We start from the raw sequence: 19174 nt of genomic DNA on the forward strand, positions 1-19174 counted from the left end.
ACACTGGACAGGAATGCAGTTTCCAACCAGAATGCATGCCACCTAGAAATGGATTGTAGGGCAGTTTAGACTATATTCCTGTACTTATCAAGAATGCGTTATTATTAAAACTTATAGATTGTAGTCACATATTTGTTGGCATGTTATCTGGTCATGAGTGGCATATGTAAGAATGGTGTTGTGATTGTAAGTGGAGTTCAGGAAGGGGGTCAGAATCAGTCCAGTCTCTTCCTGCTACACAGCACCTAGTATCAACCCTATTTGCAAATTCAGTATAACGACTCACAAGGAAGTAGAGTCAGAGGTGGAATGGGCAGCAAGCCATAAACAAGAAAATAAAAAAGGATGGCCCCTGGAGTGGACTGGGGAATTATTAGGAATTACCATTTCTTCCCTGTTGTGTCTGTCTGAAGCATTACGTTAATAATATCAGTAGTATATCTCTAGGTATGGAGAGCATCCAGAAGACAGACAACATGGTGTGCACAGAGAGTTCATTCTGCCAGAACTAAAAGCCTAAGTAGAGAGGTGGTAGAGGTGACATGACTTGTCTGATGTGCAGATGCGTATAGAGAGCTGGGAACGGAACCCACGTCACCCAAGTCCCTGTTCAGGTTGACTCTAACACAGACTCTGTATGGCCTTCAGTCATCAGAGTTTATTTAATGGAGTTCTGCGCTTGGAATAAAATCCACCAAAATTGGTAGGTGGGGAGAATTTTGATGATTTTGCTTCATCTCCAGCATATCCTAGGTGCATGGGTTTGGCTTCATCTTGCCCAGCTTTAGAATTCTACACTGCAGTGCTTGCTCTTAGTACATTGTTCATCAGATCTGTCTGAGGTGGTTGCCTGGGGATGATCCAACTCATGCTATGACAGCAGCTTGGTTAAAATAAGGTCTAGGAAATTATTTCAGATAGAGAAGCCAATACAGCAGGTACCTAAAGACTAGTAAAAGGAATCTCATCCCCAGTGCTAATTGTCATCTCTAGACTTACCTAAACAGCTCTCCATAGGGAGCCCTTGTAGGCTTACAAAAATCCTGGTATGTGTTTTAGGTACTTAGCACCTTTGTATTTCGGATGTGGGTAAGGAGGTGAGCAAACTCCACTTAAATTTCCTGAGGGCCTTGATGCATGAATTGTACTCTTGATTTCAGATATTACAGACAGCCAACACAAGCACAACTATCATAATCTTCCTTTTTAGAAAATGCTGCTGGGGAGAGCACTGGAGCTTAGCTTAAATGCTCTGGGTACTCTGGTGGTGGCAAGTGAGTAATTTTTTAGGGTTTATAATACTTTGTTTTTTCATCTCAGATAGATACTCGTCAACATGGTACATGTGGGAAATACATCATGAGTCAAATACACTATTGCATCTGTTTGTCTGGTTCCACTTGGTAGCCTCAAGTCTTTGTCTTCAGGACAGAATAATTGCAATAGTAATTCTAAGAAAAACTCTTGTTGAAAGTTATGGGGAAGGAGTCAATCTATAAGGAACAGGAACCGGTGCCGAGTGCTACAAGGTTAATTAAAGTGTATCTGTTATCTTAAATTTTCTCACAATAATAAGACCGAAGAATATTTGCTTGGTTTAAGGAGAAGGCAGAGCACTAGTCTTGTTACTTAGCAGTCTTGAGGACTAGCTCCATGTGAATAGTAGTAGTTTATAATGGTTTCTAAATACTACCATATTTGTTTCTAAGAAGCCCTTTAAAGCTTTTGAAGTTTGAGATTCCAAAAAGCTCATTTTTAATGATTTCGGAAGTATTGATAAGAAATTTGATTTTAGTCATTATTGGCCAGGCCTATGGGGTGTTTTGCTGAATACTGTATGAACTTCAGTGAATGTGTCCATATGCGTGTGCCTTCCCCCACACACTTAGGACAACATTTCAATCAGTGCTGATACGTGCAAACCCCTGTACAAACATTGTCCTCTGTACAAAGAGAATTCAAAGCCTAGATGACTGGAATGGTTTTCTAGAAAAGCAGCCTATTTAAATCCAATTAGCGTATCTTCTTGTTCCTATGGTTATACAAATATAATGTACCTTTACCTTAAGCAATGCCTTGCACAAAGTGATGATGAGATTTGGTCACTCATAGCACCTAAGCGCTATTAAGCGATCATTATTTATCATGCAGTGTAATGTGTTTTATTGTGGCGTGGTAGGTATACCTGTTTCTTCCTTACATTGCGCGGGCCCGGTGTTAGCCAGTGAGAGCAAAGTATTACGTAAAAAGTAAGGAAAAATCTCTTAAAAATGCCTCCTGTACTATCCAAAGGAATTAGCATTTGCTAGATTGCCAGTCAGCCAAGGTTTTACAAGAGTTATTGTCATTCTGATTTTCGGATGAGTCATTTGGTATATTGCCCCCAAAGGCACCTCATTATGATTCAGTGCACAGCATATAAAATTACCTCGGCTTTCGGGGCTCCATGGAAAGTGAGTGGGGGTTGCAGTGGCTCAGCGTTGTGAAGCAGCAGCATTATGCTTAATTGACACCTTTGATGTAGCCCTAAGACAGCACCTGCACCTCCCACTGCTGCTCCGAAGACGTCAGCCTTACGCAGAAAAGGCTTCTGCTTATGAATCCTGCATCGCATTCAGCTCACTCTGTGAGCAGCCCCAGCTATCCTTAACTAATCCCATTGCTTCGCAGTTTGGCTACAGCTTGGCTTAGTGCAGAGCAGGAATTTTGCTGCTTGCTGTTATCAGGTTAAACAGTAAGATTTTGTCCATGTTAGAACTCATAGAAGGTAAGTCAAATGCCTTGTTGATATCCTAGTATGTAAATATTCTCCTCAGATTCAGAATCTGGGAATCTGATCGTCGGTTCTTTTTTTCCTGGTGCTGACAAATGTGGACTATGATACAGCAGTTGCTTGTTTAAGAATATTTACATATATATATGTGATACACGCTTTGTAGTGTTTCTATCAGTGCTTCAGCGTGAACTTTATTGATAGCCTCTCGTGTGATTACTTTGTAGTAGAATTCTGTCCTCTGCTGGTATTGTTTTGCTAATTTAGTGGATAATGTCACATGCATGCAGAAGATGCTTCTAACATGATAGGCACCGACATAGATGAAGGAATTTACTTATTTCGGAAAGTGATGCCTTGCTGTAAGTCAGACTTCAGGTGTTAGGTCCAATTTATCTGCCTCTAGAAAGCTCTTCTGGGTTAAGTCTGAGGTGATGTTTGGGTCAGATAGTATTGCAAAAATCTTTTCAAGTGAATGAGTGAGGAACAGCAAGCAGCTGATTTGTTCTTGCGAGCAGTACTGCTTTTTATTTTTGGTGGGTAGCATTTCAAGCCATAACTAAATGGAATGAGAAGCTTTACATGTAGCAAGTGTCTGTTAAGGTTAACAAAGCACCTTGCTCCCCATCACTTTCAAGCACCGGAACAATACAGTTTAAGAAAACATGATCATGTTCTCAGGCAGTAACTAAGCAGTCTTTTCTGGTTTGTTGATTATTTGCTTGCACTCTGTATAAAAATTGGCTTCATGAGCCAAAACTCTGAGGAAACAGTTCTTTTGTGAATGACCTTATTTTTAAATTACCTTATGTTTAAAACATTAAGCAAAAGCAAATTAATCTGTTCAACAAAGAATGAAACAAAATATGTTTATTTAACTATTTCTTTGCTTTTAATAATGCCGTGCATTTATTTTTTCAATTTATTGCCCTTTTAGTGAATGGAACCCCTGGTAGCCAGCTTTCTACTCCCCGCTCTGGGAAGTCTCCAAGCCCATCTCCCACCAGCCCAGGAAGCCTACGGAAACAGAGGGTAAGGAAATAAGGAAACTGATTTCTGAGCGTGGCTGGGGAGAATCTGGCATAGCCATTATCCGATAGCCTTCTCCCCACTGATTCCTTGTGTGTAGAGTCCTAGGGTGGAAAAGCTTGGCTGCAGTCTTGTTGTGTTTGTACAACGCTCCGCAGTGGAATACAACTGTTCTGTGTCTGTCAAAATGCTAAGTATGCTGGGAATTGGCTTATCGTTGAGGGGAAAACAGGGGTATCGTTCTCCTTTTTTACAAAACTTTTTTTTAATTTTAGTTTATTTTCCCAAACTTTTCACAACTGGAAGGAAAAGTTCATGTTGTCAAAGACATTTTTTTTGGTCTTAATAATGCCGTGGGCATTACGCCACTTGCAAAACCTACCATCAGCTTCGATTTTGAAGCAAGGTGAAAGAATGCGCTGTGGAATTTAGCTGTGGATTAGGCATGATACCATAGCCTTGTGAAGTGAAGATACTATCAGTACCAAGGCAGCAGGAGACTTGTCAGTCCCTTTGCTGGACCAGAGCTGTTAGTAGCTGTAGGTTTCCCCTAATTATCATGCATAGAGGAATCTACAATGTACCTAAGCATCCAGAATTAAGGTAGTACCTGTGTTACTGCTGTAACCCTCTGACAAAATATTACTTGTTCAACCCAAAAGGCTCCACACGCTGAGTTAATTAATTGTATCTATTCAAAAGCAATGGGACAGATGTCTATGTATCTTCTCTTCTGCTATTTTCTAAACTGTGAGCAGTTCTCTATGAAAGCTTCCCTAAGGCAGGACTCCCTATCTCAGATTTGTTTGTAAACACAGTTTGAGCACATGCCTTTTCAGTTTTTAAATAAAGACGTACTTTTTGTCTCTCAAAGTAAGGGGATTATGTACAAAATTGGCAGTGCTTGACTTCAGGGGCTGGTGCAGACCCGATTCCGCAGATACCCAGGTCAGGAATAGCGTAGCATGGCACGACTCCCTTCCAGCCTGCGTACCCTTCTTCATCTCCGTCGGATACCAGGGAGGTGAGGAATTGTGCATGCCCAAGTCTTCCCTCGGGCTGGGATACAGCCACGGGTTTCTGCTGTGACTTGTTTATAGATAGGGAAGCTGACTGTGATCTCGCAGTACAGAGACAGCCAGTGAGCGGCAGCTTGAAGCCTGCGGGTAGTGTCATGGTTTTCGTCATCTGGTACTCGGAGAGTACCGATGCCAGGTTCAGTTGGGTAGGCTGGGGCTAAGATCTTCTTGAATGCAACGTCTTCCACACCTGTTTGTTCTTACTCTCAAAGCTTATTAATGAATCATTAATAAGTCACTGAAGAGGGAACAAAAGAGTTTTCCAAATGAATTATACATCGGTGATGTAAGGGTGTCTGTTTAGAGGGATGACATCAGTATACAGTGGGTTCGTTTGCCGTAAGGCTGTCTCTTGTCATTGGTAACTTTCCTAAACTTCCTTCCCCACCACTGATGCTTCTCTCCCCACAGTGAAGAAATGTTTTTCCGTTAGCGTTTGTGGCCAGGTGAGTGGGAACCATGTGGTCAGCATCGTTAGACACAAGGGGTTTGGGCACAAGGTATCTGACTTTCAAACGGGAAGAGGAGAGCAGATGGGCTGCTTCTTGCCCGGGTTCCCCATGCGGAATTGTAACAGGATCACCGAGTGGCAGGGTTATGGATGCAAAGGGCTGTGTAGTGGTAACATAATCACGTTGCTAACTATATAGAAAATAAATACTGAAGTAAACCACAGGAGGGATAAGACAGTGTTAAAGAGTTGAATTCTCTTCTCGGATATTCATATCCAGTCCCCTTGACCTCAGTAGGAGACCTTTCATGCTTGTCTGGATTTATTTTAGACAGATTTTTTTTATTTATTTATTTTTTTTACCTGAGGAAATATGGAATAAATTAATGTAAAAATAGATTGCAATCATGTAAAAATGCATTGCAATAATATTATTTAGGTTACTAAATCAACTGCTCAGAAGTTCAGGGATGGAAACTTTACACTTGCTCTGAGAACTTATTTCAGCTCCTTTCATGTTTAACTTGTGAAATGAATGAGCTAGAAGTTCACTGTAAAAACATACTATTGTGTTGTTAAAGGTCATATGTGTATTCCAGTGACTAAATTAGTTCTATGAACAGCCATGAAACAGTGCTTACTAATCTTAATTCTCTTGTTAGCAGTATAAATGGTGTTCTGGGTTTTTTAGTACCATCTTTCAAATCTTGCCATTTAAATTTCATTTAGAGGACAGGTTATTTTATGGACCGTATTGTCATAAACCAAAACTGAACACAAAGCATTTTGCTTTGTCTTCAGTGGCTTCAGCTACAGGGCTGACCGGCCAGGTGCAGGAGAAGGTTTATTCCCTAGGAGGTTGTTGAAGTGTTGATATCGTGTGATAGACCTACAAGAGAGAAGAGGAGGCTGATTTCAGTGCCCGCCTTGTCCCCAGTGTTGAGAGCTGAGCTGTTCCTGCCCCACAAGAAGAGTGTTGGCTGCTAGAGCCCTGGTCTGGGCTTGAAGGTGATGGCTGGGTTTCTGCCTGGTCTGGGTTTCTCTCTTGGCGTGGTATTTGAGGGAGCTACTGCTCTAGAACCGAAATAAGGTGCTGGGTCCTGGGAATGCCAGCTCGGCCGTGTAATTCGTTTTTTCTCTGCCCCTCTCTCTGGGCGGCTGCAGTTAGAGGAGTGCCTGTTCTCTCGTGCCATCGGGTAGATGGGATGCCAGGGGTACGTACTGGGTCTGGAAGGCAAAGAGGGAACGTTGACTCTAGCGTAGCCCGATTGCCCTTGGTGTAACTAATCAGTCAGCTCTTCAGCATCCCCATCCCAGCGCTGTGAGGGAGTTGTAGGCTTGGTACGTCAAAATGCTGAGGGGTCTGGACAGGCTGCCAGTGCTTCTCCTGGGAAGAACAGGTGAGAGGAGGTCATGCTTTTGAATTCAGAGGCACAGAAGCAAGGTAATTCTGCAAACTGAGGGATTTCTCCCTGTGAATAATAAAGAGCTGTAAAAATAGCAGAGATGTTAGAATTTTCCAAAGAAAATATTCCTTCTAATTATGGAGTGCATTACGCAACTTAAAATAGGGATCAATCATCTCACTTTCTGACATTGCATCACTCACCTTTTTAAAAAAAGAAGTTCTGGCCTTTGATGGAAGGCTTTCCGTTGATGTAAATAAAGCCAAAAATGCTGCTCTGTTACATACTCATGAAAACACTATTCTTGCAACCCTACAGACAAAATCTTGTACCCTCAAAAGCCAGAACATAAAAAGATAAAGTTTTATCCTTTCTTGCTTGCATATGTATGTGGCTGAGTTGTTTCCAGAAATTCAGAAATCAGTGAAAGTTATATTTTTATAATCTTGGGTGAAATTCAGTCTGTATTTGAGGAAAGTAAAGATTTGAAAGATTAATTTCATGGGTTTAATACAAGGACTTGAAAGTGAACTAGGGACCATTTATCAGCTGTCTGGGCTAACTATCAACCGATTGTCACCTTCTGAGTATTTTAACTTGCGGGCTGTGTACTGTAGTTATGCTTTCTTTAATTTAATTCTTAGTTTAATTTTTTCTTTATTCTTAAATAGGAAATTAAGATTCTTGTCTTTAAATTGTTATGTACTTAATTGTGTATTTCCACAGAGGACTAAAACATCTGAAGCTCAGGTTTATAGCAGTTGAAGTAGAGAGTTATTGTGTTGCACATGCATATAGTTCCTGCCACAACAGAGTACAGTTAATGACGCAGACTCAGAAAAGGTGACATGGCAATCATAACAACAAATATACATAATAGCAATCCCCCCATTTTATTTAAGTAGCCTTTATAATAATTTATGAGCTTATTTTCCCACTGTCTTGTAATCATAGTCATTACTTCAGTTAAGGTGGACACTTTATACCTGATTTTCTGTTGCTGGCCGTTATTTTAAATGTTTTTTCTACTTCCGTAGAGACTACAACCTATAGCATAATAAAAAAATGAGATTTAAGGTACCTCTTGACTAATCAAAGAAGTTGAATTCTATGCATATAAGGATTTTTTGAGTTGTATGTGGCCAAGAATTCTTACTCATTCAGCAAGTTTTGTCCTTTTATTAATCTATGCAAAATAATAAATAGATCATCCTCATATTTTTTCTGAAATACAGCTCTTCGGCTAATTATAGGCAAGGAGAATTTTTGCAGAAAGGAAAACTTTAAAAAAGTTTCAAATGTTTAAAAGCACATGAAAAAATGTACAGAGAATATGACCCTGAAATCTTGTGCATGTTTTTGCTTTAAAACAACCACAGAGTTATTAAAATAAACACAAAAGTGTTTCCTAAATGTTAAAAGTGAGTTCTCACAAGTATCTTCTTTGTCAGTTCGGAATGCCTATTTTTTATATTCGTAAGAGTGAGCAGTCACCTGGAAGATACTATTCAAAACTTTGTGGCGTTCCCCTCCCTAGGAAATCAAAAGATTTTTTTTCTGTCCTATATATTAGAAATTCCCAAACTGTATATGCTCAAAAGAAATTTTAATAATTAACTGACTAGTTAGTGTTTGTAATGAGATGACCTTGCCTGTTTAAAATTCTTCTTTTGTCTAGATTGTTCATAATAAAATAGAAATGCATTGATCTGATAATGATCTGATTGATATTCACTCTGCCCGTCTAACGTGTCTGCTACTGTACGTACACATGCCCATTGGCAGAATACATGCAGAATAAGCATTCTAGGGAGTGAAAAACCCCTTTAAGGGACTTAAATCCCCTTTATATCATGCGTGCAAGTAAAACATAAACCTGCATAGATTACTGAGATCTGTGTAAATTTGCAATTTGTAAAGCATTCATTTTACGTAGTCCTTGTTTTATAGTATAGCTTTTAGATGTGTTTATTTTTTTGTCTCAGTTACCTTCCTGCGATTAAAAAGAACCCCAACCCAAGGTCAACCCTCAGCTACCTCCATCAGCCTTTCTATTCTCGCGTGTTCTTGTATTTTGTCTCGTAGTTGTTTTGTTGTATTTCGTAAATACGTTTTATCCTTGAGGGATCCCCCCCAACGCCCTAAAGATCTCAGAGCTTGGCTGTGAGGTGTGCCGGGCCCCTGCCGAGTCGGTGCCCCTCGAAACCGTCGGCTGTGCTTAATTCACCCGAAGGAGAGAGTTCTCCATCCTCCGCCGCTGCTCTTGGCCGGACCTTCCCTTTCATTGAGCGCTGTCGCGTGTCTTGGCGAGGGCCGTTGCGCTGCGTAGGTCGGGCAGGGCGGCGTGTCGTCCCCCGACACCGCTGGCGTTCGAGGGCTGTCTGATCCATCGGAGGATGCTCGGAGCGGGCGTTGGGAAGACGAAGCGGATCCGTACGCTCAGACTCTCCCTCTGCTCCCACGAGCCGGTTGCTCGGCTACCGTCGGAAAGAGCCGGTGACGGGGGATGTTACGTGCCGGCTTTTTACGCGTACCCACGGACACAGGAAAACTGTGGGAAAGACATACCGTTGTCAGTACAATGTGGGTAAAGGCAATATTCAGTGGCAGCGCTCTGGGGCTCAGGCGTTGCTGGATCTGTGCTGTATCACCAGCGGGTGGCAAGTCGTGATTACCTTATGTAAGGTAAGCGCTCACTTTCCTGCTGCTGTCTGTGAAACAGCAAAAAGGGCGACGTTTTCCCTTTAAGGTTGAATTCATATTGCCAAGCTTCCAAAAAACTAGGAGGGTCTCCAGAGCAGACGTATATTGTTTTAATAGTGTTTAACAGGAAAGATTAAAAACAAAAAAATTGCCTCTTAGAATATGTTGTACATTGAAACTCCAGCTTTATTTACTAACCATCTATTGGTTGATTAAAAAATAATTGTATGACGTTAAGCCAAAAACCTGAGTACATAGAATATGTATATTTTATGTTAAACAATATCTTCTGGTCCATGGTAACAAAAAGAATATAAGACAGTTGCAGTGCAACAAATCAAACACAATAAACAAATGTATACTGCACTTCATCTTACAGGACCTGTATCGCCCACTCTCTTCGGATGATATGGATTCAGTAGGAGACTCAGTGTAAAAGAGAAAATGGAACAATGTTTATGGTTTGTGATTTGGTGAAGGTTTAACATTTTTAAAGAGAATAGCTGCTAATTTACAGTAATAGTGAATCGCACAAAAGAGTTTTGCATATTTGATATTAAAAACATGGGGCCAAATTAATTCTAGTGTGTGGAGGTATTCTTGGCTTTACCACTGCATTTTAATGCAAGAATTTGTAATGAATGAGCCATTGAAAATGTCCATCAAATACAAAACAGCATTGTGCACGCTTTAAGGAACGAAGATTGGATAAGGTGAATATAACGCACAAATCCATACTGGGCACAATTATGAATAGTGCTCTTTTTATCATCTAAGGTACTGATTATATGTTCTGTTTTTACCATCGGTATCTTTATTCATTGTGGTATGAGCAGTTAATGAATACTTTGCTTTTACCAACGAACAGGTAAAAAGCAGAAAATTAAAACCCTGCCATATTAAACTGCTTGCATCACGCTGTCTGATCCCGACACGCACATTTAGAACGCTCTAAGTTTAGTCTTTTTATCTAAATGAAAAGAAAATGGAGAAATCCTGTGTGGTCACAGGACAAAAAGTAAATGCTTTCAAAGCAGTGTTCAAGTTCTCTTCGCTGCATTACCATCCGATGACTGTAAGCAGAAGCGTGTTCACAGGCAACGTGAACGTTTTACCTGGCACAAGCTGTTACGCTGATCACCCGTGTGCTGCAAGTAAATGTGGACAGGTTTCTAAATGAGGAAATACGGGGGCCTGCTGGCTAGCAGCGTCGTCTGACACATGTATGATGGCACCTTTTGGAAAAACACGTTTTGCCTGAGAAACGAGTGATTATTTTCACTTATGTTAAGGACAGGAACATCTTTTTCTATTTGCTGTAATAAGACATTGTACGCATTTTAAAATGAAAGCCTACAGAAATGGTGGTACTGTAAATCATCCTCTTATTGACCTAATTTCTCTGTTTTCATAATTTCTAGAGGTGGTCATTTTGTACAGCATGAATATGCAAAACTCCTTTAGTGTTAAAGTAGGTCATGCATTATAACCAGTTGCTTAACAAATATCTACTAATTCTGTTTGTTTTCTGCTGCTTTATTGTGAGAACCTTAGTCTACTTTAGTTTACGTAATAGCAATATTTCCCATCGAATGTTGCATATTGCTTTAAAATTTATGTTGTATTTAAGCCCATAGTGTAGCGATCACACGCTTTTACTGTCTTATATCTTTCCTTTCCGTATCTCAGAAAATAATGCTTTAAGAATTGGAAATTAGTGTGATTCTGATCCTCAACAAAAATCTATAGAGATTATATTTTTGAGCTACACTAGTGATGATTTAATATATTTTGAAATCAGGAAAATTGACTTAATAGCAGAAAATGTTTAGCTGCCTCATGCTGACTTCTAAATGTAGTGAAATAATTCCTTTACACTGATCTGTCCATAATAAAATTCAGCAGCTGGAAAATGTTGGCATGTGATGTTATAGCTTCACTGTATCGATATCATTTTCTTTATGGAGGATATTTGCAAAAAGAAGTAAAAGGGCAGCAGAATACAAAACTTACCTTCTCTGTTCTCAATACTTGGTTCCAGTATCACCTGGAGAGAAAGGCATTGATCTGGCAGGTTTGCTGAAGCAGTTAGGTCATTCCCTTTTGAAATGCATGTTTTGTCATTCCTGCTTCAGACTTCAGATCCAAAACTGTTCCCAGGGATAGGAACAATCCCCAAACATACCCCAATCCTACGGCTGTCCTGTTCTACTGAAAAAGTTTGCAGCTGTGAAGTTACTTGCATTTTTGCCTGTTAGGAGAGAATGTCTTCGTAAAATGTATTACTTAATCCCAAGAAATGCGTATTATGTAAAGGTGCATTGGGATCAGTGTCCAAAAATTCAGACAGCTCCACCAGACTGAACAAAATACATACTGATGTTTTGAAAATTGTTTTTCCCTGTAAAGAAAATAAATTCCAGGAATTTTATTTCTTCTCCCCTCTCCCATCTAGGCTACTGCCGCTTAAGGCAGTTTATTAAGAATGTTTGTTCTGCGCAGGGAGCACAGATTGCCAGCAAACCTGAATCCCATGGCTTCGCTTAGCTGTGGAAAAGAAAAATGGACTTTATATCAGTAATTGTTATCATAGTGAGTTCTCCATCAAGACTGTTTCAAAGAATATGCTAGTCCATAACATTTAATCATTTCAGCATATGACTTGTATTAAGGGGCTATTCAGGGGCAATATGTATCATTAATATTTCATTTAAGGAATGAAAGTCCCTTAGAGATTGAAAAGGTACACTGTTTATGGACTTTGAGATCCCTTTTGTGTGGAATGTAATTCCCATTATACACGAGCAGAAATGAAATGCTTCTTTTAAGCAAGACCAGAAGGTTTCAGCTTATGGGTGAAACTGAAATTGTGTTTCTTGATGCTGTAGTTCTGCTTGCAACAGCACAGGTTTTAGTTTGTCCCTAGATTTCACTGACTGCATTAAATAATGAAATAGCTTAAGCAACTTTATAGTGTTTGAACCTCTTCTAGTTCTCTGCTGCATTATTTGTGCCTGCTCTAAGGTGATTATGATGTAGCTAAAGAGTCTTGTATAGTCTGTGAATGCTCTGCTTCCCTTTGAGCTTTATGAATATTTGTGATTATTTCCCTAATGCTTTCTGCAACTTTCTGGGGTTTTTTTTAATCTCTTTTCTTCTTCTTTTATGCAACAAACAGTTCACATGTGAAGCACAGAATGTGTATGTTTATATTTATACACACACACACACACACACACATAGATTAATGGCTTTGAAACCCATGCACAGTTACGTCACGTTTGTGGCTTTAAACAAATATGTGGGGAAAATGTGTTGCTGGGAGGATGTTCATCTGGTGGGATTCACTATAGCTCTCGTAAAGTCAGCGGAGCTGCACCCACCTGTACTTGCTGAGCGGCTCCCCCAAGGAAGTCTCTACAATTTTAAGAGATCTCACGTACAAACAAGGGCTAAGTTCTGCTCGGTTTGAAGTTAGTGGCAAACCCACGATTGACTTCAAGGTGGGAAGGATAGGGCCTTATGCACAAATACATAGACACAGACAAAATATTAATCGTGAATTTGAAATGGGTTTATTTTGACATCTTCCGACTTGTGTCTCCTCTTGACCTGCGCTGTTCTGCAGTGTATTAACTCATGCAATATAAGAAGTTTTTTTGCTGAAATCAGTAAAATCTTTAACATTCATTATCCAATGTGAAAATTGCTTTTCAATTCGTAGAATAATTCAGCGACAGCATGTTATATTTAGTTATTTTTCCCTTTAAAGCATTTTCACAGGACGTATATGGCTGTAAAGTGAAAATTCTGGGGCATTAATGTTGTGGCTATAAATGTATATTATAAGAAAGGGTACATAATGTTAACCAGCCTTGAAAAACAGCTGGGTTGAGATTGTGTGGCGTAACAATTGAAATAAATAATAGCGTTTCCTTTTACAGTTTCATACTTCACGCTGCGATGTGAACATTATAGTGCAGTATGTTAGAAAAAATGTCCTCCAACTCTGAATGTTAAAATGAATTAACAGTAATACAGAAAAGAACATCTGATCAACCCAAGTTTACCGTTTTGTCAAAAGTGGTAGCGAAACGAGCAAACGGAAGATCTTTGTGGTGCTAAATTACCTCGTCACTTGATGAATACTTAGATTAATGCTGTCTGTGCTTTTTCTTGTACCCAGATAATGGTACACAACCAAATACGAGATTATTCTTTAGTTGATCTTCACTTCCAGTTTATCTGTTAGTGACGGGACGAGAGCTTGTAGCCGTGAGCGGTCAATAGAGAAATAACCTTGCGTCGCGCAGCCAGCAGTAGCTTTTCACGCAGAGCAAAGCCGGCGAGCGCTTGTCCCGCTTTTTGGAAAGGGGCGCGCTGCCCCCCCAGGAGACTCCCCCGCCCAGAAAGCAGGGCTGGCCGAGCAGAGCAGAGGCCATTCTGAGCCGAGTTCGCTGTCGTAACACCTTTCGGCTGGCTCGGTTTGCCTCTTCCACCTCGCGCCTGATCCCAGGCTGGCCGAGCGCCCTAACCCCCGCCGAAGGCCATGGGTATGTAGGTACACGTGTCGTGTACGCACACGTTAGCAAAGGGTTAAACACACACGCAGTGCACACGTACATCTTTGTATGCATTTTTGTGTCCATGTTTGCGCATGTTGGTTATATTCAGATTTGCTTAAATTAACCCTCAGCAGTGAAGTATGAAAAAAGCTGTTCTGTATTCAGCGTGTACTTGTTGTCTGATGTTATATGAGGTAATTAGTTTGTGGTTTGCCCTGCAAACAGTGTTTTGGAATTTGGACTCTAGTGAAAGAGGAGCTAACAATGTTTGTGCTAAGGCCTCTTCATTTTGTTAGTTGCACTACGATACTGTAAATATTGGCACATTTACAACATAAGTTTAAGATTTTACAAAGTTATGCATACAATTTTTTTTTTTTAAGAAAAGTTCTTGGATATTTGCTTTTTAAAATATACCATTTTTGTATTAATGTGATGCAGGAAACCAAAAAGAAAGCTGTTGATTTATCAACAAAAAATGTAAAACTTGCAAAAATAAATGCCGATGAATGTTTTATTTCATATAATCAGCTGAAGAAAATCACCTTCATTTTTGTGCCATTGTTTCATCATACTGTGTTGTACTTGTGTTTCATATTTGACCATGTCATCCTGGTTGCAATTTGTTGTTTTGCTAGATTTAACATTACTGTAGATTATTGTAAGCGATGTAATAAATATATTTAAAAAATACACACTGTTCAGTGAGTTTATTTTGGAAACATGATTAACAGGCTTTAAAAAAGTACTTGCAGTTGGTATCGCTTGTTCCTTTTGGATCAGCATTGTCCATCTAACAGTTCATTTGGTATAAGCATACGGGATTCATGCATCCTAATGGGTTCCTTTAAATAGTAGATGCGTTCACAGTGCCTTTTTAAATAGTAAACTTTGGGCTCTAGTGTGTGGAGGCAAAAGATCCTTCAAGGAAGAATTTGGTTTCTAGCGGGTCTTTCGCAGACAGTAGATATACCTGCCTTCAGTTGCTTATGGGTAAGTTTGTGTGCACGCAACGGGATAGACGTGAAGTCTGAAGTGGGAAATTAGCCGACTGTCGAAAGCAAGGTACCGGCTCCCGGCTGACAACTCAGCTACAGCAGCGCTCCTCGTAAGACAAGTATTAGGAAAATACACCTGTGGAACACTCAGAGTACTGAAACTTACCCACGGTGTTTTAAATAAGTACCTTGTTTTCTTGATACGTCTTTCCACTCTTTAAAGATACATATCTATAGGCTAATTTTATTTTTTGTTGGGCAGGGGAAGAGAGATGTTAGTTTCTGACATGTCATCTGCCAGTCTGATGCTTCAGCTGATGTTCAGACACTCTCCTAGAGGGATCTGTGGGCCTGCCAAAAGTTCCAGTTTTGAAACTCTCTTGGTTGCTAGTAAATAGGTCTGCCTAAAAAAGGTGTGCAGACATAGAAAGGAAACAGTACTATAGAAATGAGGAAGAGTAGAAAAAAAATAAAATTGAGGTTTGTCTCTACCAAGTAACAGTTAAGAATACCAGGAGAGCTTTTAAAATACAACTCGGATAGATTCAACATAAAAGTGGTGATTGTGCTGTGCCCTTAATTAGGTGGAAGAAATAAGAACCTCCTTTGATGGCCTTTCAGTTTTTATTCTGTAGTTGAGTGGAAAATTTTACTTGTGTATAACTTTAGAAAAGGAAAAAGGAAACCTTCACATTGCTTCACCGCACCTGTAACTTTTTATGTTAACCACAGTATGGATACGGTAATGACAGGTCAACTTCCGATACCATGAATCTGATACTTTTTTTTTTTTTTAGATCATCAATCTTTTCTGGAGGATGCCAAAGGTTGAGCGAGCCTACAGTCTGAATTATGGCTCAGCTTTGGAAGCAGCTGTTAGGAGCTAGCGGAGGTTAGATTTAAGTTTACTGTTAGATACCATATAGGAAACTATGCTGGTCTTTCAGAATTGCCTTGTTACACAAATCACATGAGTGTATAAGCAGTCGATGCTGCAGCTTAACAAGAGGATCCTAATAAAACAAAGTCCTTAAGCTTAAAAATGTAACTTCAGTCTGTCAGCTCCATTTCCTTGCAAACTCTCCCACTTGTCCCTCTGTCCTCAAAGAAGAAAACCAACACAAGTTCCTGAATGACTACACCAGATTATTGCTTGTGTTGTTTGAACTTAGCTCTTCGCCAAGCTGTGTAAGTCCTGAATTGCAGAAATGAACAAAAAAATACCATTTCTCTAAGTATGTAGGGCCTCTCTTAAGTCAAGTGTCTAACAAGACAGGGCAGGATGTAGAACTGTGGATAAGAAGGAGTTTCGCATACATTTTTTATTGTTCCTTTCCAGATGAAGCAGTTTATAAATGAATTTGGATCTTATGTGTCAGTTTAGTGCAGTGTCTGAATTTGAAAAGAAAACAATTGCATCATTTCTCTTTCTATACATTGAATTCCATTGGCTTCCATTCTTTCGGCATGAAGATTATGGATTTGATGTTTCTCCCTGAAGTAATTTTTTGCCAGCTCTGTACTGTTTACATGAAAACTTTTTCCCCCATCTCAGCTGGCTGGGCCAAAAAAATGTAAGCGATTAAACAAAAGAAAATCAAAAACATTTTTGGCTGGATAGAGTTGGGAGAAGGCGTTTCAGTGTAACCCTTTGCTTCTCTCTAAATTGAAAAATAAAAAAATGAGTTTCCCTTCTTAAAAATTGCATCAAAATATATTATTGTACTGTTTTAAACCAGCTGTCCTCTGCTTTACCTTTTGTTCTCTGGAGATGTACCATTTTGTTGTATTGACACTCACTTATTTCTTGCTTAACACTGTTACATCTTACAGGAGTTCAAAGTCCTTCAGAGCTAATACCTGCACTGGACTGTTGTCTTTATTTTACCATTAACTGTGATGATCTTTAGGCTAAGGAACTGACTATGTCAGGAATTCATGGCGGCTACCTTGCAAAGGTTATTTATAACCAGACTGAACACTAGTATGGGCTCCAAAAGAGGTGAGCGTGGTTGCTTAACTGTTTAGTTTTGGGTTTAATGCTATTTATCCTTGCTGAATTGAACTTATCTTGCACATATTACTGACACACATCGCTTTTTGTATGTTTTTAAAATTCTGTAGAATTCTTCAGAATAGCGGAAATCTTTGGAGGCATCATTTAAAGACATTAATAATTCCCTCATCCTGAGCCTCCTTCCTGAATTCACACTTTGTTTACTAATTTTAATCTTTGCTTCATTAAGCCTGTTTCTAAAAGAGCAGAACTCTGCATGAGATCCAAACTTAGCGTTACACCTGTGTGCATTTCTGTTGCTCACATTTCATCCAGATGCTTCCTTCATGCTAGGAAAATACAAAGGCATCTATTGTTGAGAGACTTTGCAGCCTCCATATGTGCTAATAAAGGTTTTGAGAGGTTTGGAAAATATAATGCAGTATTTGGGGTTTAAGATTCAGGAATCTGAATTGCATTAACAAACTTCCTAGTCATACTTGTTTCTTTTCATAACTGGTGGTCCCCAAGAATAATCCCTGCTCTTTAGTTGGAGGGGGCTTTTTAAGATTAATTTAAGGCAAAGGTGAGTATGGGGAGAGAGAGATTACAGTAATATTTATTTTACTGCCTTTTTTCCACGGACATAGCACAATTTCCACTGAGATAGAAACTATTTACAAAACAGTTGCTAAATAAATCTCCCAGTGAGACATGGATGAAACTCTATAGCACTAATGTTTCCGTTCACATCAATGAGATGTGTGGTGTGCTGGCCATCTGTTATATAAACCTGAATAGGATCTGAAGTCCTTACACCAAAGCCCTGATTTTTTTATGCCATCGCTTTTATGGAGGTGTGCCATAAAAATGGCCATGTGCTGGCAACCTGTGCAACTGGACCCCTTTAAATCTGTGTAAAAGTGATGACATTTCAAGCACCTCAGCATCTCTTAAAATTAAAACAGCTAATTGCATTAAGGTCTGTGTGTTGAAGAGATTATACCCTTGCTTAGAGTTTGTTTTTCCCCCTCCTCCCCATCTGCAATATCCCTGATGGAGTCCACAGCTGTGAGAGCAACAGTGTGCACGACAGAATGCCTCGCGATTGGCAAGCCAACTGGAAGGAACGCCGAGACCCACAAGGATTGCTGGACCCGGAGGGCTTTCAGCTTGTGAGAACAACGAGCTAATTAAAGTCTAAATAAACGGAATGTCCTTCTAGCTGAAGTAAAGAGAAATAAATAAATGCCTGCATGTTGTTCCAGAGGACTGAATAAAGATGAAAATATTTGTGTCGTGTTTACCTAGTAACGTTTCTTTAATTGTGAAAGGGGGTCCGTCAGCAGACTCGGTGAATATGTGCAAGTGTACGGTTCCTGATTTCTTTTTAATCTGTTGTTTTAATAGGAGGGGTTCAGCAAAGGTAATGAAAAGTGTGTGTTTTCTTCATATTTTTCAACTCATGTAAAAATTTTAAAGTTTTAAAAATCTCGGTATGTATTTTTAGCAAATGTCTTCTTAGCTACTGCTTCCTTGTCGCTGGTGAGCTCTGCTTCGGCTCACACGCCGGTGCTTCGCCCGCAGATCTCACTGAAGGGGCTGTATGCTTTGTTTGCAGAGCTTTGGTACAGTATATGCTACTAAGGCATCACTTTAGTTCTTCTTCAGTTGTGAATATCATCTTAGCCTTCCCATCCTTACGCAGTGTCAGTAAGAAAAGAAATAGGGGCACTTAAAAATCGATCTCATAGCGATGTTTTATTTCCTTTAAATATTCTATGGGCCACTTTTTTTCTGTTTGTTTAACTAAACCTTGGCTAAATACATATTTAGGGAGCAGATATTTAGGAGTGAATTTAATTTCAGTCGTGTGTAGGCCATTAAGATTATTTGTATTTAAAGTGAAGCACTTGCTGTAGCGCTTTGCTGAAATGGGCCCTCGAAGAAATCTAATTTTGGAAGGACTGAGCGGTCACAGCTCTCAGTTAAACCTCGTCTTGAGGGTCCTTAAGAAATTCCGTTCCCAAACAGAAATTTGAGTCCCTCTAGGCACCTATTCTGAGAATATGTGGCCACCGAGTTAGGTCTCGATTTTCACTTCTCCCATTCTCACAAATGAGAACAATGGGTGCGAAACTCTGTAAAGGGACTGTCAGACTGCTGAAGAAAGC

At 39.7% G+C, this 19174-nt stretch overlaps 2 protein-coding genes across 7 annotated transcripts in view; both read left to right on the top strand.

The window, feature by feature from the left end:
- The window catches only part of SPART (spartin), a 338589-nt gene that overhangs the window by 264263 nt on the left and 55152 nt on the right, over window positions 1-19174 (top strand). The gene's annotated exons all lie outside the window — the stretch shown is intronic.
- Window positions 1-19174, top strand: part of DCLK1 (doublecortin like kinase 1) — a 247869-nt gene that overhangs the window by 177814 nt on the left and 50881 nt on the right. For 4 of the 6 annotated variants that reach the window (XM_049822760.1, XM_049822759.1, XM_049822761.1 and 1 more), the window contains exon 6: window positions 3711-3805. In XM_049822760.1, coding sequence (XP_049678717.1) covers window positions 3711-3805 — 95 coding nt within the window. Of the gene's footprint in view, window positions 1-2604; window positions 2768-3710; window positions 3806-9820; window positions 14700-19174 lie in introns of those variants that run through there. The other 2 variants (XM_049822764.1, XM_049822763.1) reach the window with 2 other exon arrangements.

This window comes from Accipiter gentilis, chromosome 19, assembly GCF_929443795.1.
Source record: "Accipiter gentilis chromosome 19, bAccGen1.1, whole genome shotgun sequence".
NCBI classification, from domain to species: domain Eukaryota; kingdom Metazoa; phylum Chordata; class Aves; order Accipitriformes; family Accipitridae; genus Astur; species Astur gentilis.